We start from the raw sequence: 25603 nt of genomic DNA, 5'->3' as shown, positions 1-25603 counted from the left end.
ATCTCCCAGCCCAGAATGCAGGAAGCAGGGCCCACAGCCAATAGCCTCAAGCACTAAATGGCTTGGAAAGCACCCAGCTCTGTCGAGGGCATTGCTGGTTGGAAAAGTGGAGCTTCCATGAGGCTTGGTCAGGCCTGTGCCCTCCCTCCTGTACCAGTGTGTTTTATCCCCCTTATTTCACATCTTCCAAATTTCCTCACTTCTCTTACTAGTTTCCTGAGTTCTTGTCTGGTTGCATGGATTTTCAAGAGTCGCTTTAATACCTTTCTGAAGAGGTTGGGAAAGGAAGAAAGGAAGAAGGAGAACAAGAAGGAAGGGGAGACAGAAAGGAGGGGAGGAAGAAAGAAAGAGGGCTATGGAAGAATTTTAAGAAGTAAAGCAGGACACTCCTACAGCCAGGCACTGGTGATTAATCAGAATGGCCGCTGCAGCAGGCCCCTTGCCCTGCCAGGTGTTAAATTTTTAGATGCTGGTCTGCAGGGAAACCCAGGGGTCCCGAAGAGGGGCTGGAATCGGTGTAAGATATATTTGGCCGCGCTGAGCGGCTTGCAGGATCTTAGTTCCCCAACCAGGGATTGGACCTGGGCCCTCGGCAGTGACAGCACCGAGTTCTAACCACTGGAACAACAAGGAATTCCCTTGTATTTCAATATTTTAACGAGTCTTTTACTAGTAACGGACTCACTAGCTAAATATCAACCAGGCCTGGTCACAGCCAGGTGACAAGTATTCCAGCTCAGTGATAAGGGACAGAGGGACCAGGTATCAAACAGTTTTGATTTATTGGGGAGCTAGGATTACGGGATGGATGTTTTCTGTTACAGCCATGCACAGCTATAAGTAAAAGTCGATATTTCTATAGAAATAAAGTTCTGAAACCACAGCAAACATCATACTTAATGGTCAAAGACTGAAAGCTTTTCCTCTAAGATCAGGAACAAGGCAAGGATGCCTGCATTCACCACTTCTACTCAACATAGAACTGGCAGTTCTAGCCAGAGCAATTATGCCAGAAAAAGAAATAAAAGGCATCCAAATTGGAAAAAAGAAGTAAACTTATCTCTGTTTGCAGATGATCAGATCTTGTATGCAGAAAACCCCAAAGACAACCACAAAAAAGCTGTTAGAACTAATAAATGAATTCAGCAAAGTAGCAGGGTATAAAGTCAACACACAAAAGTCAGTTACATTTCTATACATGAACAATGAACAATCTGAAAAGAAAATGAACAAAATAATTCCATCTACAGTAGTATCAAAAAGAACAAAATACTTAGGAATTAACTTAACCAAGGACGTGAAAGATTTGTACAATGAAAACTACAGAATGTTGCTGAAAGAAATTAAAGACATAAATAAATGAAACACATGTTCGTGGATTGGAAGACTTACTAATGTTGAAAATTTCAATATTACCCAAAGTGATCTATAGATTCAATGCAATCTCTATTACAATCCCAATGCCTTTTTTTGCAGAAATAGAGAAGTCCATTCTAAAATTCATGTGGAATCTCAAGGGACCCCAAATGGTCAAAACAATCCTGAAAAAGAACAAAACTGGAGGATTCACACTTCCTGATTTCCAAACTTACTACAAAGCTACAGTAATCAAAAACAGTGTGGTATTGGCATAAAGACAGACATAAAGACCAACGGAATAGAATAGACAGCCCAGAAATAAACCCTCACATATATGGTCAAGTGATTTTTGACAAGGGTGCCAAGACCATTCAATGGGGGAAAGGACAGTCTTTTAAACAAATGATGCTGGGAAAACTGGATATCCACATGCAAAGGAATAAAGTTGGTCTCTTACCTAACACCAAATACAAAACCTAACTCCAAGTGGATCAAGGGCCTAAATGTAAGACCTAAAACAATAAAACTCTTAGAAGCAAACATAAGATGAAAGCTTACGACACCGGGACTGGCAATGATTTCTTGGAGATGACACCGAAGGCACAGACATCAAAAGAATAAATAGAAAAATAGGACTTCATAAAAATTTTTAAAATCATACATCAAAAGACCCTACCCACAGAGTAAAAAGGCAACCCACAGAATAGGAGAAAATATTTGCAAAACATATATCTGATAAGGGATTAATATCCATAATATAGACAGAACTCCTAAAACTCAACAACAAATAAACAAAGAAGCCAATTCAAAATGGGCAAAGGACTTGAACAGACATTTCTCCAAAAAAGATATATGAACGGCCAATAAGCACATGAAAGGCACTCAACATCACTAATCATTGGGACTTCCCTGGTGGGCCAGTGGGTAAGACTCCGTACTCCCAATGCAGGGAGCCTGGGTTCGATCCCTGGTCGGGGAACTAGGTCTCGCATGCCACAACTAAGAGTCTGCACACCACAACTAAAGACCCCACGCGCTGCAACTAAAGATCCCGCATACCGCAACTAAGACCCAGTGCAACATAAATAAATAAATAAATAAATAAATAAATTTTAAAAATCACTTATCATTAGGGAAATGCTAGTCAAAACTACAATGAGAAGTGAAGGGATTATAGAGAAGTCTAAAAGGCACTTTTCAGATAATGAAAAAGGGGCATAGCATGCTTTGTTCCAGAATCCCAAGGTAACTGGTAGAAATAGTTAAGCAGTGATACCACAAATCTTTAATTTGTCATCACTGCTACATTTGGCTTTAATCATAACTGTATAATAATCATGCCTGTGAAAAATGTTCACATATAAGAAGAAAGTGCAAATTGTGCCTACGATCTACTTCCCATACCCTTCTCTAGTGAAATGGCAGGAAAACTAAGTAAAGCTTGAATTGAACTAATAAACTATTGTTGTTTTCAGAATAGTTATTCAAGGAGGAGATCATCGTCAGGGTGACTAGAAGGGGTAGTCAAAGTACTTTGAGACATTCGTTGGGGGGTAGAATATGGATTCCTGTGAGACAGCATACCGACCTTCAGGCAAGTAGTACCTGAAGTACTTCTGCCTTTGAGCCCCGCAAATACAACTCCTTATTTGTAGACTGTATAACATAGTCCCTAAAATTGACATCTCCATACTACCTCACTTCCTCTGGCTCAGGGAAGAGGCTGAGGAATCTTTATTCCTGGATTTTTTTCCCTTGAGGACCTGGGTCCAGAGTCTAGCCCAGTGGATGGCAATAAATGTTTTCTCAATGAATTAATAAATTTGGGGGTGAAAGGAAGAAAATTCCCAACACAGCCTATAGGTCCAGCATTAGCAGGGCCTGCCCATATAATTTATTCAAACTGTCTACCCTATGTAAGGCTCTGCACTTGAGCATCTCTGCCAAATGTTTATATGGTATGTATGTATACATATACTATTAAGTTTGTTCAATGTTTTGACTTGGCTTTAATATCTGTTCTTTTATGTACAGAAACCTGCCTTATGTAACTTTAGAACAATTACTATAGTAGAAACAATCTCTATAGCTTGAGAAAATATTTAGAAAAAAAAAATTAATGCTATTATACACACACACACACACACACAAAACTACAATGAGATACCACCTCACACCCATTAGGATGGCAACTATCAAAAAAACAGAAAATAAAAAGTGTTGGTGAGGATGTGGAGAAACTGGAACCCTTGTGCACTGTTGGTAGGAATGTAAAATGGTGAAGCTTCTGTGGAAAACACTGTGGAGGTGTCTCAAAAACTTAAAAATAGAGTTGCCATATGACCCTGGATCCTGGATATATACTCAAAAGAATTGAAGCAGGGTCTTGAAGAGATATTTGTTTACCCATATTCATAGCAGCATTATTCACAATAGCTAAAATATGGAAACAACCCAAGAGTCCACCGAAGGATAAACAAAATGTGATTTACACATACAGTGGAATATTAGCCTTAAAAAGGAAGGAAATTCTGACACCTGCTACAACATGGATGAACCTTGAGGACATTATGCTAAGTGAAATAAGCCCATCAACAAGGACAAATATTGTACGATTCCACTTATACAACGTACTTAGAGTAGTTAAAGTCATAGAGAGAGAAAGTAAATGGTGGTTACCAGGGGCTGGGGGAGGGATGAATGGGGAGTTACTGTTTAATGGGTAGAGTTTGCTTTACAAGATGAAAAGAATTATGGAGATGGATGGTGGTAGTGGCACGACAATGTGAGTGTATTTAATACACTGAACTGTACACTCAAAAGTAGTTACGATGGTAAATTTGATGCCATGTAATTTACCACAGAAAAAAAAAAAAAAAGAAAGAAAGATTCTGAATAGAGTGCGGCCTTTGAATCAGTGAGGTGGGCCATCTGATCGCTGACCTCTCTGCGCTCCATCAGAAAATCAGTCAGGGGCTCCCTGGGTGTGGACGGCAGTCTGTGGGTTAGTGTCAGGCCTGCGGGTGTCTGAATGGTGAGGGGCCTGAGTCTGTGGGGCTGGAGCACGAGGCCCTGAGGCTTGGGGACAGGGAAGTGAGAACGGGCTTCCCCTAGTGAAACCAGAGAGGTGATTCTGGCAGTGGTCAAGGGCTGACAACTTCAGACTCTCCCAGGAGGCTCCAGGTTAGAGCCCTGGGAACATGTATCAGGACAGGCCAAAGCCTTGAGGGGCAGAGAGGGGGTGCAGGTGAGGCTGGGAGTCGTGGTGAGGGACCTGGGAAGCGTGCAAATGGGTCCAAGGATGAGGAGGCTGGTTTATGGGAAACGGCTGTGACCAGCCACCACCCGCCTGCTCTGGGTTTGAGGTGAGGACTTAGCATGCTCACCCCCACTCCCACTCCCCAACCCCAGGCCTTACCAGGGTGGAGCTGAGAGTCTGGTTGGCTTTCCTCGCCAACTTCAGGCTGCCTGGGGAAGCCTGGAAGAGAGGAGGAGATAATATGCTATGGGCATGTGCTAGGATGCCCTGGGACCAGCTCTGGCCCCATGTCTGGATCGGGGCTCATCCCTCAGGGTAGGTTCCCAGCAAGGGAGAAATCTACACTCAGCGATCTGTGGGGGGCACAGCTGGTGGTGAGCCTTGAAGGCAGCTGGGGGCAGACACATGTGCGTATCTAAAGGTTTGTGCACATACAGGTATACGTGTGCACGCACACACGTCTGTGCCTGCTTGTGCGCATGCACGTACGTGTGTATCCACGCGTGTGTACACTGTGCCTCCCCGCCTGCCCTGCACTCTGCCTTGTAGAGTTCTCGAGTGAGTTCTCACGTTCTCTCCAAGGACACCGTCACCCCTCAGTGTTCTGGGCTTCCTCACGGTGCTGTGTAAATAGAAGGAGCCCAAGAAACGTTCGCTGGACAGAACAGAGTTCAATCAGCCTGCGCAGAAGCAGTAGTCAGAGGGCTCTCCCTATGACTGTTTCTGACTGCATTGCAAAAAGAAAACTCTTGGGCGTTACAGGCTATTTGGAATTTCCTGGCAGGAAGAAGTCACCTGGTCCTTTCTCTCTGTGCACCCTGCCTTTCTGGGCAACTGGGGTGGTACAAGGTGGAAGGAGGAGTCCTCCAGGTCCCCAGCGGATTTGGTGGTGTTAGGGCATTTGCTCCGGGAGGTGCGCAGAAACATGGAATTTTGTTCCTGGTTTGGCCATACTGTCTCTGAGCCAGACAGGTCCCGGACTCGCCTGGGCCTCTCTGGCTCCCAACGCCCCGGGGCTAGCTGGCGGCGTTGCACTTCTCACAGCCACTCTTACCGTCTCCGTGGCCCCAAGTGCTCAGCAACAGCACCTCCAGTTCCAGTGGTACGTCCAGCTCCATGCACACGCAGTGGATGAACTCCTGCCAGGTGGTCTGACCCTGGGTGTGCAGTTTGTTGAGTTGTTGGATGACCCTCTGTGTGGGGTCTGGGGACTGGTCCCCGGAGCCCAGGTCCACGTTGGGGAGGAAGAACTTCACCTTGGCGCTCAGCCATTCTGGGTCTTTGCTGAGCAGGCTCACGAGATATCCACACAGGTTCTCAGTGCCCAGCTGGAGGCTAATGGGGTCCATGAGCAGCCCGGCCCTGCAGGGACCAGGTAGGCAGGTGAGCTGGGAGGCAGGTGAGCTGGGGGACAACTCAGCTGGGGGGAAGCCAAGAGGGGCAGTCAAAAACCACCCCCTACATCTGAGGGGAAGAGAAGAGACAGACACAGAAGACAAAGAAGTGGCCTCTCCGTGGAGTCTCAATGCCATTGCCCAGAGCTCGGTCCCAGAAATTAATCTCCTTCTTCTGCATCCTTTGCAAAATTAATCTGTGCCTATGTATTGGCTCTGGAATGGTCTAGTTCATCCCCCGTGGATAATGCCCTGACGATGCTTTACTCATTCTTGTTTCCATGGACCCATTTGTGCTGCTCTCTGTCTGAGCTAAGCTCATGGCAGAGACAACTAGTTGTCTCCCAAAATCTGTTCTTCCCTTCTTCCTTAGTACTAGAACCCCTGAATATTCCCTGGTCATCTGGAATAGACTATATTTCTCAGCCTCCCTTGCAGTTAGATGTATCCATGTAATTAAATTTTGGCCAATGGGATGTAGGCGGAAATGTTCTATATCATTCTTTGCTTCTTCCTGTTGGCTGGAATGCCGATGTGATGGCTGAAACTTGGGCAGCCATATTGGATTATGAGGTAGAAGCCAGTACTGAGGAAGATGGAGGGTAAAGCTTTCCTGCCCTGGACTCTCTGACTTTGAATTTCTATTACATGACAAGGAAATACATTTCTATTCTGTGTAAACCCCTGTTGCTTGGGCCTTTCTGCTATTCACAGTGAAATATAATCCTAGCTAATACAGACCGTCTCCTCTCTCTCTCTAAGCAAATTCTCCCCTTCTAAACTGGAACTCTCAAACAACCTGCTGGTAGGAGTACTAATATAAGGCAAGGGACACATGTAGTGAAAGCCTAAAAAGTCTGTAGGCCCTTTGACTCAGCAATTCCATTTCTCACACTCTAGCCTTAGGAAACAATCATGGAGGTACACAGAATTTTTAGTTACAAAGCTGTGCATTGCAAGATTATTTTTAATAGTTAAAAATTGGAAGCAACCTAAATATCCAACAGTGGGAGATTACCTAACTGGTTATCCATAATATAGTGGAATATACTATAACATTTCCAAATGTACTTTCTGGTACTATTTCCTTAATAATAGAGGCAAACACTCAGAAAGCACTTACTACGTGTTAGGCACTGTTTTACGTGCTTTATGTGTCTCATCTAATCATCATAACTCCAGAGACTCCACTTCTAACTCTGAAAAAGGTAGGAGGTCTGCCCAGGGGCCAGCCTTACCAACTCCCAGAGGCTGGGGCAAAGACCATGTGTCCTGGGGTTCAGACCCCAGCTTCTCCCTTGACCCTCGGCAGAGGCCTACTGGGCACATGTCCCCAGCTCCCTCTGGTCACCCTTCCCCAACTAAACTAATAGCAACAACTCCTTGCTCAGACACAGGGCTTTAGAATTCATGAAACATGCTCACATCTACGGCGTGGGCAGGGATCACCATCCCCACTGAAGAGATGGAAAGACTAAGCCAAGGAAGGGTAAAGGACATGCCCAAGGTCATCATACAAGTCCATGGCAGAGCCAGGCTCAGAACTGAGATTTCTTACCTCTCAGGCCAGTAAATGTCCAAGGCTTGGGATCCCTAGGTGGCACCAGACAAGGGCTAATCCCTGCCCTTTGTGTGATCTTGGCACAAGGATGTGACCATGGCCTAGGGCACAGCTTCTTTTCTGGGCTATAATGTCCAAAATCATGTGGCCCATAAAGAAATCATCCAGGGCAGCAAGGTGCCAGGTGGAAGTGAGGAGTGCCTGGATGGTATAATTTCTGGGAAAGTCCTTCAAATTCAAATTTCCCCTCCAGCCAGTCTAACATGATGTCGTTGTTTCCACCATGAGTGCTCTATCCCCTGGGGGTAAGACCTTAAGCTCTTTAAAAATAACCATCCCTGGAAGAAAAAGCACATTACATTATTACTGGTCATTGTGAAAGTCTGTGGGAAATAGCCTTGGAGACAGAGGTTTAAAGTAGAAAGAGCCTCAGACCCAGAGTTAGGAGACGGGTGTGCCTGTCCCAGCTCTGTAACTAATTCTCTGTTCACAGAATCAGGGCTGTTCACAGATACTCTCTTTCTAGGCCTTTGGTTGGATTGCATCTCCCTGCCCCTTTGAAATTGGGTATGGCCACGAAACTTGCTTTGGCAATGAAATATGCTAAAGAATGACCCACGTCATGTCTGTGCAGAAGTTTTAAGAGCCAACGTGTGATTCACCTTGTTCTCTCTTTTCCTCTAACACAGTGGCCAGCAGTATTCCAGATCTTGGCTGTTCCTTTAGCCTGGGTCCGGGAAAGAGGATAATGCGGACTAGGGGCCCCAGTCGATTCATATTAGACGAGAACTGAGACCAGGAAATAACTTTTGTTGTCATAAGCCACGGGGACTTTGGAGGTTGTTTGTTACTGCAGCATACAGTAGCCTATCTTAACTGATACACTCTTAATATGAGCAAATCTCTTCTCTGTCAGGCCCTTGGTCACACCATCCATGAAAAGGGTAGATGCTGACGCAGGCCTTTGCTGATGTTCTGTGTCTGATGATTCTCACTCTCACGCTGAAGGGTGACTAAGGGTAACTTTGCTACATTGGGGGCAGTCCAGGGAGCAGTAGTGAGCAGTCTTGGCAGTAGGAGGGTGGGGGATGAAGGAGTGGATGGGAGGGAAGGAGAGGAGGCAAAGGGGAATGATCACCTACCTGGCTTCCTGGTTCATCATAGATGTTCTAGGATGTCCACAGAGAGGGTCTCATGGGTTCCTGGGCCAAGTCCCTGAGCTGGATTTTCAGGTTCTTTCCACAGGACAGGCCCCTAAGAGAGAGGAGACAGTGCACTCTCCCCATCATTATTCCAAGTTCCAAGAGGAATTCTGTAAAGAAGGCGCTGACCCCTGCCCCTGACACCGCTGAGGACATCGACCCAGAAACAGTATCCTCGTCTTCAGGTACAGATCTTGTTCTTCCCCAACAAAGATTCTTTTTGTCCCTGGACTGTTCACAGCCTAGCCCTCCCTGGTGTCACCTCCCACCGTATCTGGCCCAGAGGATGCCCCTCTTCCTCTTCCAACTTGCACATTCCCCTTACAGTGACTTGTGACGTCACTGCAGGTGCCTCAAATTCAGCAGACTTATTACAGCTAATTTATTGGATGAAAATGGAATAATCCTTACCACAGATGTCAGTTTCCTTTCCTAATAAAACTCCAAAGAGGTTAGAATGTGCAGTCTTCTCTCTTAATATATCATGAAGTTTTTAAATAATCAAGAGCAAACATCCTTCTTAATGAGAAAACCCAGAGGCATCGATCACTATCTCACCAAGAGGACAATAAAATGATGCTCTGATATTTTATAGTAACTATAAATGGAGTATAACCTTTAAAAATTGTGAATCATTATGTTGTACACATGTAACTTACATAATATTGTACATCAACTATATCTCAATAAAAAATAAAATAAAATGACGCTCTGGCACAAATGCCTATGTAATACAGCTTTAGAGATCTTGTCTAACAATAAGGAATAGAGAAGGAAAAAGATGGCTAAAAAGTACATGGAAGAACGGAAGAAAGGCAAAAGATCAGAGTAGTGTGCGCTGATTATCTCCGAAGTATGACAAATGTAACAACAAAGTTCCAGACTTTAGATCAATCCACATCAAGAGGGCACATTCTATAGAGAGCCCAGAAATAAACCCACACACCTGTGGTCAATTAATCTTTGACAAAGGAGGCAAGAATATACAATGGGGAAAAGACAGTCTCTTCAGCAAGTGGTGCTGGGAAAGTTGGACAGCTGCATGTAAATCAATGAAGTTAGAACACACTCTCACACCATACACAACAATAAACTCAGTGGCTTAAAGACTTAAATATAAGACATGACACTATAAAACTCTTAGAAGAAAACATAGGCAAAACATTCTCTGACATAAATCGTACCAATGTTCTTAGGTCAGTCTCCCAAGGCAATAGAAATAAGAGCAAAAAATAAACAAATGGGACCTAATCAAACTTGCAAGCTTTTGTACTGCAAAGGAAACCATAAACAAAACGAAAACACAACCTACGGACTGGGAGAAAATATTTGCAAATAATGTGACGGACAAGGGCTTAATTTCCAAAATATACAAATAACTCACACAACTCAATAACAAAAAAACAAAAAACCCAATAAAAAAATGGGCAGAAGACCTAAATAGACATTTCTCCAAATAAGATACACAGATGGCCAATAGGCACATGAAAAGATGCTCAACATTGTTAATTATTAGAGAAATGCAAATCAAAACTACAATGAGGTACCACCTCACATCGGTCAGCATGGCTGGCCTTAAAAAGTCTATAAATGCTGGAGAGGGTGTGGAGAAAAGGGAACCCGCCTACACTGTTGTAAACTGGTGCAGCCACTATGGAGAACAATATGGAGGTTCCTCAAAAAACTAAAAATAGAGTTGCCATATGATCCGGCAATCCCACTCCTAGGCATATACCCAGACAAAACTATAATTCGAAAAGATACATGCACCCCTATGTTCATAGCAGCACTATTCACAATAGCCAAGACATGGAAGCAACCTAAATGTCCATCAACAGATGAATGGATAAAGAAGATGTGGTGTGTGTATGTATATATATATATATATATATATATACACGTATATATATGTATATATATATGTATATATGTATATATACACACACAATGGAATACTACACAGCCATAAAAGAGAATGAAACGGTGCCATTTGCAGCAACATGAATGGAACTAGAGATTATCATACTAAGTGAAGTAGGTCAGAAAGAGGAAGACAAATACCATATGATATCACTTATATGTGGAATCTAAAATATGACTCAAATGAACTTATCTACAAAACAGACTCACAGAGAACAGACTTGTGGTTGCCAAGGGGGAGGGGCGGTGGGGGGAGGGATGGACTGGGAGTTTGGGGTTAGCAGATGCAAACTATTACGTATAGAGTGGATAAACAACAAGGTCCTACTGTGTAGCACAGGGAATTATATTCAATATCCTATAATAAACCATAATGGAAAAGTATAGGAAATAGACCATATATATATATGTATAACTGAATCACTTTGCCATATAGCAGAAATTAACACAACATTGTAAATCAACTACACTTCATAAAATAAATTTTTAAAAAGGAGAGCATATTCTAATATAACAGAGATAAGTACTGTAGTTAGAAACAAGGAAAAAAAAAACACGGCCTGTTGAAGGGCTACTGAGGTAATAATGGTTTTTTTAAAAAGAAAACTGTCAAATTCTAACAGAAGAAATGGAGAGAAGCATGAGCAAATTGAAATAAAGCCTTGCTATGGACTGAATGTTTGTGTTCCCCCCAGACTTACATGACGAAGCTTATATCTGCAGTGTGATGGTATTTGGAGATGGAGCCTTTGGGAGGTAATTAGGTCATGAGGATGCAGCCCTCATGATGGGTTTAGTGCCCTTATAAGAAAAGGCAGGAGAGATGTGCTTCCTCTCTCTGCTCACTGCCACGTGAGGAGGATAAAGGGAGGAGGCAGCCATCTGCAAATCAGGAAGAGGGTCCTCACTGGGCACCGGATCTGCTGGCACCTTGATCTTGGACTTGCCAGCCTCCAGAACTGTGAGAAATAAATGTGTGTTGTGTAAGCCACCCAGTCTATGGTATTCTGTTATGACGGCTGTAACAGACTAAGACAAGCCTGCCTGTGACTACAGAAAGTGAAAGGAAAAAACCCTCTAAGTTAATAGACATATTTAAGGCAATGCCTTAAATATATTACAGTAGGAGAACTTGGTAAAATTATAATAATGGTCTTTTAGACAAAAAATGGCAGATAATGACAAGTGTTTGTATGTATTAACTATTTCACAATAAACATTTTGAATTAGAATTAGATAAAAATAAAAAAAAACGAAGGCAATTATATCAAAGACTATTCATTAGGAGAGGCAGGCAATAAAGGAGAGGCTTCCAAACAAAGGCATTTTATAAAGTAACTGTCATTAAAACTTTATGGTACCAGGCGCTTCCCTGGTGGTGCAGTGGTTAAGAATCCACCTGCCAATGCAGGGGACATGGGTTCGAGCCCTGGTCCGGGAAGACCCCACATGCCACAGAGCAACTAAGCCTGTGTGCCACAACTACTGAGCCCGTGTGCCCTAGAGCCCGCGCACCACAACTACTGAGCCCACGCACCGCAACTACTGAAGCCCGCGCACTCTAGGGCCCGCATGCCACAACTACTGAGCCCGCGTGCGGCAACTACTGAAGCCCGCGTGCCTATAGCCTGTGCTCCGCAACGAGAAGCCACCACAATAAAAAGTCCGCGCACCACAGAGAAGAGTAGCCCCACTCGCCACAAATAGAAAAAGCCTGCACGCAGTAACGAAGATCCAATGTAGCCAAAAACAAACAAACAAACAAACAAAACACAGCACATATATAACCTATAATGGTATAATGGAAGAGATTATTAAAAAAAGAAGATATATATGTATATATATGTATGTGTAACTGAATCACGTTGCTGTACACCTGAAACTAACACAACATTGTATGTAAATCAACTGTATAAAAAATACATAGCAATACAAGTGTTTTAAATGGAAAGAATTATTATTATTATTGTTATTGGCCGTGCTGCACCCCTTGTGCGATCTTAGTTCCCTGACCAGGGATTGAACCTGGGTCCTCGGCAGTGAGAGTGCGGAGTCCTAACCATTGGACTGCCAGAGGATTTCCTTTTTTTTTTTAAGAATTATTTTTTAGTTACATAATTAAATTAAATTTTTCTGTATGGGCAAATTAAAACCACAACCAGATACCATTTCACACCCCCATCAAATGTCTGTAATGAAAGAGAAGATAATACAAGTGTTGATGAGGATGTGGAGAAACAGGAACTCTTATATACTGCTGGTGGGAATGCAAAATGGTGCAGCCACTTTGAAAAAGTTTGGCAATTCCTTAAAATGTTAAACAGAGAGTTATAACCCAGCAATTTTCTACTCCTAGGTTTATACCCAAGAGAAATGAAAATATACATCCACACGAAAACATGTACACAAATGTTAATCATCCCTAATAGCTAAAAAGTGAAAACAGTCCAAATGTCCAAAAACTCACAAATGAATAAGCAAAATATGGTATATCTATCTATACAATAGAATATTATTTAGGAATAAAAAGGAACAAAGTAACAATACATACTGCAACATGGATGAACAGCAAAAACATGCTAAGTGAAAAAAGCCCCAAAGTATACTAGTAAGTGAATTCAACTTTTGAAAGCTATGGCACATGGATGTTTTAAATGTGCTGTGTGCATTTGCGTACTTAGAGACCAACTCTAGGGTTACACAAGTAACTGGTGACAGGATTGTGTCTGGGGAGGGAACCTGGGGGACGCAGGCAAAGGAGAGCCCTTTACACTGTACAGTTCACTCTCTGTATCTGTGGGTTCTGCATCTGTGGATTTGAATCCTCAAATGTGGAACCCGCGGATACGGAGGGCCAACTGTACTACACCATTATATGTAAGGGACTTGAGCAACCGAGGATAGGGATACGGAAGGACGACCATTCCCTTCTGGACCACTTTGTACCATTAAAACTTTTCAACAGGTGCATTTCAATTTTTTTTTCAAAGCCATAAAACGTTCACATTAAAAACTAGAATAGACATTTCCCCAATGTGTAAGGAAAAGAAATTCACAATGCTGAGTAAGCACAAGAAACTATCAGCGCTTCTCACATGAATGGAAGTTCCCTACATGATATGAAACACTAAATGAAAACAGAACTAGGAAGGCAATAAGTGAGGATAAATATCTGCATTAAGTATGACAGATAGAGACTGAAAATTCAAATTAAAAAGTAATTCATACACACCGAGGAAATACTTTATTCTACTTTTTGTTTAATGTTTCTGTGTGTGTTATAGGGACAAAACTACATTTTCACTGGGAAAGTGTTGAAAAAGTTGAACAGATAATGTAATGAATATTTGCTAAATGCCAGGCAAGTGCCTTTAGGCTGTATCTATTTTAATTCTCACAGCTACTCCTCTTGGATGCCTCCTATGCATTTAAAAATTTCCGGGGACTTCTCTGGCCGTCCAGTGGTTAAGACTCCATGCTTCATCTGCAGGGGGCACAGGTTCGATCCCTGGTTGGGGAGCTAAGATCCTGCATGCCATGCTGCGGAGTGTGGCCAAAAAAAAAAAAAAATTTCCCGGTCCAAAGCTGAGCTCCTGATCTCTCCTCCCAAACTGCCCCTTCCCCATTTCAGTGAAGGGCGGCCTCAAGCTTCCTCAAGCTCAGGCCAAAGGTGGCTTAAGTTTTCCAAGCATATCACAGAATCTTACTTCCCCCACTGCTACCTAGACCTTGCACCATCATTTCTTACCTGGATTCCTGCGCCAGGAGGCCTACCACAAACATCCTCCACAGGGAGCCAGATGGTCAAGTTAAAACGTGGCCCATGCCACATACATGTGCCCCTTCCTATCGCACCCTGAGGAAAAGCCAAAGTTCTTCTCAACACCATCAAGTGGTTTGAACAGTTAAAAGAAAAATCAAATGTGATAACTTTAACATTCCCCTTACTGTGTTGGTTGTTTTCCACTTATTTTTAAATTAACTTTTGGCAATTTATGGTTTTTTTTCTGAGAAATTTGCTTAGTTCGTCAAGAATGTTCAAACTTAGTATGCAGCACACAGTTGTGTATAATATTTTTCTTGTACTTTTTTTTTTGGTCGAACCACACAGCTTGCAGGATCTCAGTTCCCCGACCAGGGACTGAACCCAGCCATCGGCAGCAAAAGCGCGGAGCCCTAACCACTGGACCAACAGGAAATTCCCTCTTGTACTTTTAAATTTCACATTTTTTGTACTTAATTTAGTTTCTCTTACTTTGTCTTTCTTTCCTTATTAAATTTGCCAGCAGTTGGTATCTCTTATGTTTAAAAACAAACTTTTGTTTTCTTTTATCAATTCTGTAGAATTTTCCCTTCTCTAGTTTTATAATTTTTGTTTTTATTTTCTTATTTCTTTCCCCTGATTTACTGAGACTGTTATTCTTTAAAATTCTGAACTTTATGCCTTAGGCCATTTTGAGTTTTTTCCTTTTAAAAGAACTTTTGGCCAATTTCCGTAAATTTATATTATTTATAGCAAATTTATATTGGATTACTAGTAGATTATAATTTTGAACTGAGTCATTTAATAGAGGGGTGAGTTCTTTTAAAAATCTTTGTCATTAATTTTTTGCTTTACTGTACTGTACAAAGAATAAATCCTACATAATTTCTGCTATCGGGAATAGGTTGAGAGTTCCCTTTTTGGCTTGGTATATGAGAAGTTTAAAAATATTCCTTGAACATTTAAAAGATACTCTTTATCAATAAAGATGGATTTCTGTCTCACAAATTATACCAAAATAAAGTCTAGATGGAGTCAAAATTTAAATGTAAAAAGTTAAACCATGAAAGTACTAGAAGAACAGATAAACAACAAGGTCCTGGGAATTCCTTGGGGGTCCAGTGGTTAGGACTCCACGCTTTCACTGCTGAGGGCACAGGTTCAATCCCTGGTCGGGGAACTAAGATCCCGCAGGCCAAGCGGCCAAAAAAAAAAAAAAAAAAAAAAGATTATGGCACAGCCATGCAATGAAATCCTACGCAGCCATTAGAAAGAAAGAGGCAGAACTATGTGGAATGATATGGAACAAGATATATCACATTTTAAAAAAGGTCAAGGGCAGAATAGGGTACCTATGCTGCATTTGCGTAAAGAAAAAAAAATGTGTATGTTTCTAAATACATGAATATTTCTAGAAGAAACTCATAATAGTAATTGTCCCCAGGGAAGAGAACTTTTAGAATTTTATGTTGTATGCATGTATTACCTAAACAAGATTAGTTTTTTAAAAATCGAGTATATCTATTACCTCACCTATACTGGTTGTCATTCAAATCTCCTATGTTGGTATTTATGTGGTTTGGGGTAGCCATCAAAGAATGAGAGAGACATTCTTAGTCATTGTGCTTCTATCAGTTTCTCCATGCATAGCTAGCAGTTTTTAAATTTAAATATGAATTTAAATAACAAATTTTAAATGATGATAAGTTTATGGGTTCATGTTACCCAAATGCATAAAATTTTATTACTGTTCTACAGAAAGCAAGATAGCGGAGCGCTGCTAATAGAACAAAGAAAATAAACCTCAATAAACTCTCAAGCCTTCATATTTGCATTTTAGCACCGGGATCTCCAGCTAAAAAACAGTGTTATGGGCTTCCCTGGTGGTGCAGTGGTTGGGAGTCCGCCTGCCAATGCAGGGGACACGGGTTTGAGCCCTGGTCCGGGAGGATCCCACATGCCACGGAGCGGCTGGGCCCGTGTGCCATAATTACTGAGCCTGCGCTCTAGAGCCCGCGAGCCACAACTACTGAGCCCGTGTGCTGCAACTACTGAAGCCCGCACGCCTGGAGCCTGTGCTCCGCAACAAGAGAAGCCTCCACAACGAGAAGCCCGCGCACCGCAACAAAGAGTGGCCCCCGTTCGCCACAACTGGAGAAAGCCTGCGTGCAGCAGCAAAGACCCAACGCAGCCAAAAATAAAATAAATAAAAAATAAAATAAATAAATTTATTAAAAAACAAAACAAAACAGTGTTACTTCTAAGAATCACCAATGCATCCCTGGGATAGGGCGATCAAACATGGGGCTCAGAGAGAGGCAGTGAAACGCCCAGCATCACACAATCAGAAACAGTCAGCATGCCAAGGGAACCCAGGCATGTGGGTTTGCAGTCCGGTGCTCCTGCCACTCGAGGTCCAGACAGCAAGAGGGAAAAGGGCCTTGCTGGGGTGCTAGTCTCACTGAGGGGTGGGCATGGAAGGATCACTCCATCCTGGCTTCAATTTTAAGCAGACAGCCCCTTCCGTTGCCCTCATCGCTGTGCTCTTGGGGAATCTCTCCTGCCATCCAGGGAACGCCACTGCCGTGGAGGTTAGGGGGTGGAGTGGAGAAATCACAGCCAGTTCCTTTGCCCCAGTCCCAGGGCCTTTGCCCTCGCTGCTCCCTGCGCCTGGAGACACCCCCCACCTCCAGTCCACATGCATGCACACGTGCACGCACGCCAGCACACACGCCTCTGGCCATAGTTGTCTCTAAAACTCAGCTCGGGTCTGGCCTCATTTCTGTCTAAACCTCTTATAGTTTCCCACCACCTGAAAGACGAAGTGGCACCACGTTAGCATGACTTCCACAAAGCAGGTCCACATCAGGTGCCGAAGAAAGGCTCAAAGGATGAATAAACAAATGGTCCTTCACCGTCTGGGTCCTGGCCATCTCCGGGCCCCCTCACACCACTCCTGCTGCCCTGCCATGTGACCATGCTTCCATGGGTGTGATCTTCCCATGCCCACCCCGCCATCCTCTTTCACAACTCCCTGCCTTGCACACATGCCCTGCTCTGCCTTGAATGCCCTGCCCTTTTTTTCTGTCTTGCAAACTCTTCCTTATCCTTCTGGACCTAGCTCCAATCGACTTTTGCTCCCTTCTCAGGGAAGTCTTCCCAGCTGCCTTCCCAGACCGAGTGGCACCCCCAATATTGGGCTTCCCTCCCTAGCAATCTCTCCTTTCTCCTCCACAGCAGGGCTTGTCACTCTGCATCATCATTTCCTCTTGGCCCGCCCTTCCTTCAGCAGCTGGGTACACCTCCAGGGCAGGGACACTGCCTGATTCTGGATAAGGGCAAATACCTTGGCACCAGGGCCCTGGATTTGAGTCTCTACTACACAGTTACCAGCTGTGTGGCTATGGTCTGGTTACTCCATGGCTTGGTACCTCAGCGTCCTCATCTGTAAAATGGGGATGTTCTAGGTCAGGCTGCTAAAAGCAGAGCCCAAGACAGGGGTGTCTGTCAAAGTTATTTATTAAGGTGGGAAGGGAAGCAGGATGGGGTGGGGGAAGAAGTTAGGCAAAGATGTGGTTTCAGGAGCAGTCCAGCTTTAGCCTGACCACAGGGAACTCTGGGATGTGAACAACACTCCAGCGTTTGTCCTGCCAAGAGGCAAGGGGGCTGCGCTGTTCCCTTGCCCATATCTGCCACATCTGTCACTCATTGGCTACGGGCCATGCCTATGGGGTGGAGGAGGGGCATTCTATCAGCCAAGGGCAATCCTTCAGGGCAGGGCGCAGGTGTTAGTGGGCCTACACCCACAATGGATGGGGGGAGGGGGACTGGCCTAGGAGGGTGTCCAGTAGACTGGGGAGAGGGAGCACCAGCCGGGTCCGCCTTGGGGGTAATAAGCGCTACCGGGCCAGGTCGCTGGGAGATGAAGCAGGCAACACCCGTGACATGGCATCTGGCCCATTAGCTATTATTACCAGTGCTGCTATTCTTGTTGTTTCCTATGTAGCCCCAGCCAGTAGCACAGGGTAGAAGGAAGGAAGGCAGGGAGGAGAGGATATGGTTTGAGTCACATGCTTCTGGCTGTTGTTCTTTTGCTTCTTCCCTCTTCCTGCTTGGATGGAGAGGAAGCCCGCTTGAGGCTGGGGCTCAGGAGTAACAGGTGCTGGCAGCACCCCTCCCACTTGCTGGGATCTGTTTCCTCATCTCTACAAGGGGGACACCACCTGCTGTCCCTGTTCCCGGGGCTGTCTGGGAGGGTCAGGCCGAGGATCAGGGTCTGTGGGAGGCTGGAAGCCCTGTCCCCCCCCCGGGCACTGGCAGACCCCGGGGTTCTGCCCCAGTTCCTGGGCCCGGGTGGGAGAAAAGAGGACAGAAGGGGGCGACTGAGGCCAGGCAGCGGGAAGAGAGGGACAGAAATAAGAAGGCTGCCAATGCTAACCTCAGGATCAGGAAGGATGTGGTTGGTGGGGTCAGTACCCCCGGCCATGACAGCCACTCAAGACATTTGGACCAAAATATCACCGAAATTGAGAAAAGAAAGTGCTGCTGAAGCTGGTTTCTCAGGACTGAGTGGACAGGTCAGGCCTGGGGACCCCAGGGTGGACCAGAGTCCACAGAGGCCCTCAAGCCCTCTGGGAATCCTCCACGCCAAGCCCTACAGGGCTGCCGACCGGGAACCCAGGGCCTCTGCTTCCTCCAGGGTGGCTGATCACAGTCCGAGGCTTCAGAGGATGCCTGAGCCCAGATGCAAAGGGGAAGAGAGCTGGAAGAATCCTGGCAGTGGGGTCCATGCCAGGCCCATTTTACAGATTGGGAAACAGAGGTCCCGAGAAAGGAAGGCCTTGCTGACACTCACAGCAAATAAGAAGCAGAAGTGGGACCAGACTGACCCAGTGGGCTCTTTCTGGGGCACCGATGCAGCCCCACCCCAGGAATCACCCTCTTCTCATGGGGCCCCACGGGAGTTACCTTCAGGGGGACGTCAGCGGCCATCTCCTCCCTCACCCACAAAAGCTGGCATAGCGGGCAAGAGGGGTCCTTGACCCAGCACATTTCCGTGGGGGGATGATGACGTAGGAGATTGTTCTGAACGTACTGTTCCTTTGAAAACAATCATCTTTATTGTCCCTCACAATGACAGGGTCCTGCAGGACTTAAAATGCAGTCACACGCTTTACCAAAGCCCAAACCGAGGCTCCCAGCAGTGAGGGGACCTCCCTAGGTCACTAGCTAGACAGTCCCAGAGCTGGGAGTTGAACAAACATCTTCTTGCCTCAAAGCCCTTGTGAAGGTGGCACAAGCCTGCACTCCGGGCCTCAGGCCTGGGCGGTCCCTGTTCCAAATCCAGCAAGGCTTCTCTCTCCTTGTCACTGGAAACCAGGAAGCTGGGTCCCAGCCCCCATCACTGGAATTGAAACCGTCTCCTTTACTCCAGCTACCTTCCTGCTTGGAAGGCTCAGACTCTCCACCAAAAGACCCCCTAGGGTTTCTGGATGTACCCTGCCCCCCCTCCCGAAACCGGAGTGTGTGTCCACAGGCAGCCCTGGCCTGGCTCAGACAGCAGGTGGCCAGGTAGTGGCCTTGCCTCTCCCGCTCAGCCCTTGGCAGTTTGGGCCCAGAACCCACAGGAAGTGGCCGGTGAGGCCCCCGTGAGAAGGGTCCTGCCCAGCACAGTCCTGGGCAGTGGGTCCCAAACTTGTCTGCATGTTGGAATCATCCGGGGTTTTAAAACTGCCAATGGGCCACACTCCTGGTCAATCACAGCACAATCTCTGAGGGCAGAACACAGGCATCAGCACTTTTGGAAGCAGCCCAGGTGAGCTTGGGGACTACTGTTCCAGGCCACGCTGTCACCCAGCTCTCCGCTCCCAGTGGGGAGAGTGGCTCCTTGCTCCCTTGTACCCGGTGTCTTGCTTCCCCAGCAAACCACAGCCGAATGATTCTTGCCTTCTAAGAGGCTGGGGATGGGAAGGTCACCGAGGTGGCCATATTTAGGTGAGACCCTAAGGGTCTCTGCTCATAACTAACACTCCTCCTGCACTTCCCATCAGGCCCCAGCTCGGTGGCTCTGCCACCTCCTCTCGTGCCCACACCAAACTGAAAATGGAGCCGAGGTCTGGAGATCCCCCTTCATCTCCAGCCATGCGGTCAGTGAGGATGCCGGAGGAATCTTGTGCTGGTTTTGGAACTTAGGGGATGAAGGCTCGGGATGTAAAGGAGAGAAGTTAGATCCTGAGGTTCGAATTCACAGCCTGGAAATTGGTCTGCCCGCTTTCAAAGGCACATTGGCAATGATTTCTAAAACTTAAAATGTGTCCAGCCTTTGGGCTTCCCTGGTGGCGCAGTGGTTAAGAATCCGCCTGCCAATGCAGGGGACACGGGTTCGAGCCCTGGTCCGGGAAGATCCCACATGCCGCGGAGCAACTAAGCCTGTGAGCCACAACTACTGAAGCCCACAATCCTCGAGCCCGTGCTCCGCAAAAAAAGAAGCCACCCAATGAGAAGCCCGCACACCGCAACGAAGAGTAGCCCCCGCTCACCGCAACCCCCGCTCACCGCAACTAGAGAAAGCCCGTGCGCAGCAACAAAGACCCAACGCAGCCACACACACACACACACACACAAAATGTGTCCGCCCTTTGATTCTACAACCAAACTGCTTGGCAGAAAGCTACAGGGAGAGCCACACGGCCCGCAAGGCACAGAGTACACTAGATAGGAAAATCCTGCAGCTGCGTTTGAACAACTCATAACCGAATAGAGTTTGGTTTACCACACCTCTGGGTTATGGGCATGAAGGCCACTGATGCGGTTGGATCCTCCATATGTATTACTGAATAGACAAGACACACGTATAATATGACATCATTTGTCTGAAGAATACATATAAAGCAAAACACCAATATTCCAGTTCTATAATAACATGTTTTTATAACTTAGAGGGTAAGAGCATGAATTTTGGAGCCAGGCTGTCTAGGTTTGGGACTAAACTTTTCACCATTTTCAGGCTGTGAGGCTTCAGGCAGGTTGTATAGCCTCTCTGAGCCGCAATGTTCTCATCTATCAAACAAGGATAATAACAGTACCTTCCTCACAGGGTTGTGAATGAGTTAATACACGTAAAGCACTTAAGACAGGGCCTCGCAGTGAGTGAGCCCAATTTAAGTGTTTTGGGTTTTTTTGTTGTTGTTGTTTCTTTGTTTTGTTTTGGGTTTTTTTTCTGGCCGTGCAGCACAGCTTGTGGGATCTTAGTTCCCCGACGGCAGTGAGAGCTCAGAGTCCTAACCACTGGACCGCCAGGGAATTCCCTTGCTTGTTTTTTTTAATGCGAAGGCTTAGATAAAGTTCTGGAAGGCAACACACCCAACTAGTTACCTCAAACTGGGAGAGGACAGACCTGGGGCGGGAAGCAGTGAGTAATGGGGATTTCAGCCTGATGTATAAGGTGTTTAGCTTTCTGAAAAGAGAATTTAGTCATGTATTACCTGTATGGTTTAAACTGAATACATTTTTTTGAAAGTGAAAGAAGACCGAAGATCAGTGACCAGAAAGCTGGACTCTTTTAAGTTAGAAGAGGAATTCTGCTTCCGGGATGGATCACCTGACCGACGTTCTCCCATGCCGGACACGCAAAACACGGGTAGAAGAAAGGCTTGGGGCTGGGACTGGGGGTTAGGGGATTGGTTGGTTGGAGCCTCAGTTCTGAGCCCCACTGCCCCAAACTGACTTGTTAGGTGACACCAGGCAAGTCCCTGCCCTCTCTGGACCATGGCTCGCTTGTATGTCAAGCAGGGTTAATATCAGCCCATCTCACAGGGATCTGTGGAGCTGATAAAAGAGCCTTTGGGGTCAGGAGGCTTGGGTGCAAATCCTGATTTCAACATGTTGTGTTGTGCAACCTAGGGCAAGTTTCCTAACCTCCCTGTACCACATGTTCCTCACCGGCAAATGCGGTGATGATTTTGCATCTACTTCACAGGGTCATTCTGAGGATGGGGGACAATAATTCATATAAAGATTACAGCACAATGAGGGGACTGCCCATCTGCAGCTGATGCTAGTTGATGCTAATCTCATATATTGGGTTCTCAGCACAGGTGGGGCATCATGCTACAGTATTCCACCTGCATTTCCTCAGTGGATCCTCAATCAACCTTTCAAGGCAGGTATTGCCTTCATTGTACAGGTGAAGAAATGGACTCTGGGAAGTCAAGAAGCAAAGAGTGGATTTAAAACCTCTGCTGAACCCAGAGGCGCTTTCCTAACTGAAGCACCATACTGCCTTCAACCAATGATCTTCTTTCCAAACGAAATGATCATTCCCATAGCTCTTGATTATTTTTCTGCTATAAAACATAATCTGCACTCATATGAAAAGTTCTAAACATTGCGGAACTATAGAACGTGAACTTTCCCACAATCTTACCCTTTAGGGATAGAAATACAATTTCCAAGACTTTTTTACCCATGTTGGAGGACATTTTTGCCTTATCTGAGAATCAGAGTAGCGTTTCCTTAAAAATTTTCTAGAAATCATTTCACTTTGAACTTGATTTTCTAAAGTATCATTTGTCCTGCATGGAAGATAACCCCTAAAAGAAACCCAAGGGAAAAAAAACCAAAATGATGCCCGTTGAATGGGACCTGGGTGTTGCTGCCTGAGGCCTAAGGCCTGGCCTCGCATCGTGGAAAAGGTGATCAGGAGTGTGAGAGGCCTTACAGACATTAGCAGCCAACTGAGATCTTCTCCTTGACTAAACAGGAAGGATTAAAGAGAAGTGAAAAGAGGACAGCTGCTCTCACTTTATGATTCAGCCAGCGCCTCGTCCCTGCACCTCCTAAACGTCATCCTGCTGACTCTACCGTGTAAGTCTCTAACAAGGCAAACCTTCACCTGCCCATTTCAAGAAGCGAATTCTGAGGCTGAGAAATGCACAGGACACCTTCAAGAACTTAGGGAAAAGACTATTGTGAGACCAATAAAACGGCAAGCTATTTCTCTCTTCAAACAAGATGCAGTGACAAGATCTGAATACCTCAGAGTACCAGCTCACCATGATTTGAGTCCTCCCTCCATTTGGCATGAGGGGCAGAAGGAACCGCCCAGGCAAGGGGTTGATGGGGGTTTGGGGTTTCGTGATGGTACAAGCTCCATCCCTCCCCTCAGGAGATGGGTGTTGAGGGATCAGGCAGTTTTCCAGCTGCCTGCAACCTCTATATCCACACAGTCTTCTAGGAGAGAAATTTAGCAACACGGTCTCAAACATTTTGAAAATAATGGTTCCAGTGAGGATTCGGGGAAGATGGCAGAGTGGGAAGCACCAGGAATCTGTCTCCTCACTTAGACAAAGATTGTACGAGCAGAATCTGGTATAACTGTTTTGGAACTCTGGAGTCTGTTGAAAGCTTACAGCTTCCAGGGTTAATCTGGACTCTTAAATTTTGGTTAATTTTAAATTGGGAGATTAGGTTTGACATAAATACAATACCATGTGTAAAATAGACAGCTAGTGTATAGCACAGGGAGCTCAGCTTGGTGCTCTGTGATGACCTAGATGGGTGGGATGGGGAGGGAGGGAGGTCCAAGAGGGAGGGGATATAGGTACACATATAGCTGATTCACTTCATTGTACAGCAGAAACTAACACAACATTGTAAAGCAATTTTACTCCAATAAAAAAAATTTTTTTGGTTCATTTTGGTCAATTTCAGCTCTTAGTACAGTAGTAGGTAGCCAACCCCCACCCCTAGGTCTTGTGGCAGCCAGCTGTGCACATGTTCCTGAAGCAGCTTGCACGCAGTTTGCAGGAGTGAGGGTGGGTAAAAAGGACCCTGTCCTCCAGATACTGGAGATTTGTACCATAATTGTTGACTGCTGTTTCTGATCTCAGAGGTGCAGACAGAAGCAGGCAGCCATTGTTGTCACTCCACCACCAGCTCCGTGGTGGCAAGCCCCTCCCCCTCCAGCTGAACTGACCTCCGGGAGATTTAAAAGGCCTGTGCCTTTTGTTCTCTCCTTCAATTTTGCTTTTCCCCTTTTGGAAGCCAGACATTAAAGACTAGGACATTCAGAAACAACTGCACATATGGGGAACATTACAAAGTGACTGCACATGCCCAAGGAAAGGCTCAGCAAAGACATAAGAAGATGAAAAGACATAAGAAGGCATTAACACCTCAGGTTGATCCTGGGCACAGAGACAGTTCACAATGATACAAAAAACCAAAAACGATAAACAAAAAACAGAAAGCAAAATAAAGCAACCCTGGCAAGGGGGAGAATCTGATTTCCAGAGTTACCACATTATTAGATTCAAATGTCCAGTGTTCAGCAACAACAACAGAAAAATCACAAAGCATACAAAAGAAACAATGGCCCACTGAAAGGAAAAAATCAATTCAAAAGACTGTCTGAAAAAAATTTAATGACAGATATATTAGACAAAGACTTTGAAACAACTGCCTTAAAGATGCCTAAAGAACTAAGAAAGTCAAAAAAATGTGTTAACAAAATGGAAATATCAATAAAGAGATAGAAAACCTAAAAAGAAACCAAAAAGAGATTCTGGAGCTGAAAAAATGCAGTATCTAAAATGAAAAATTCATAGAGGGATTCAAGGGCAGATTTAAGCAGGCAGAAGAAAGAAACAGGGAACTTCAGGATAGGACAAAGGAAATTATCGAGGCTGAGAAACAGAAAGAAAAGGAATGAAGAAAAGTGAACAGAGCTTAAGGGATGTGTGAGACATGATTAAGTGGACCACCATACACATTATGGGAGCCCCAGAAGAAGAGAGAGAAAAGGACAGAGAGAAAAATTGAAGAAATAATGGCTAAAAACTTCCCAAATTTGATGAAAAAGCTGAATATAAACATTCAAGAAGCTCAATAAATTCCAAGTAAAATTAACTAAAAGAGACCCACACCAAGACACATTATAAGCAGACTTTCAAAAACCACAGACAATGGGTGAGTTTTGAAAGCAGCAAGAGGGAAATGAATAATCAAATACAAGGGCTCCTCAATAAGATTATCTGCAAATTTCTCCTCAGAAACTTTGGAGGCCTGAGGACAGTAGGCCCATACATTCAAAGTGCAGAAAGAAAATAACTGACAACCAAGAATACTATATCCAGCAAAACTGTC

General features: G+C 45.0%; 1 protein-coding gene across 8 annotated transcripts in view; it reads right to left on the bottom strand.

Annotated features, from left to right (window-relative positions):
• NLRC5 (NLR family CARD domain containing 5) overlaps window positions 1-25603 on the bottom strand; it is a 90114-nt gene that overhangs the window by 52460 nt on the left and 12051 nt on the right. For 6 of the 8 annotated variants that reach the window (XM_059905822.1, XM_059905828.1, XM_059905823.1 and 3 more), the window contains 3 exons: window positions 8716-8827; window positions 5673-5980; window positions 4778-4837 (listed from right to left, as the gene is read on the bottom strand). In XM_059905822.1, the coding sequence (XP_059761805.1) occupies window positions 4778-4837; window positions 5673-5980; window positions 8716-8735 (388 nt within the window). In that variant the 5' untranslated portion in view covers window positions 8736-8827. Of the gene's footprint in view, window positions 1-4777; window positions 4838-5672; window positions 5981-7570; window positions 7912-8715; window positions 8828-14443; window positions 14510-25603 lie in introns of those variants that run through there. The other 2 variants (XM_059905827.1, XM_059905825.1) reach the window with 2 other exon arrangements.

Source organism: Balaenoptera ricei, chromosome 19 (genome assembly GCF_028023285.1).
Source record: "Balaenoptera ricei isolate mBalRic1 chromosome 19, mBalRic1.hap2, whole genome shotgun sequence".
NCBI classification, from domain to species: domain Eukaryota; kingdom Metazoa; phylum Chordata; class Mammalia; order Artiodactyla; family Balaenopteridae; genus Balaenoptera; species Balaenoptera ricei.
Note: the sequence above shows the minus strand (reverse complement) of the source record. Positions and strands in the feature narration are given on the sequence as shown.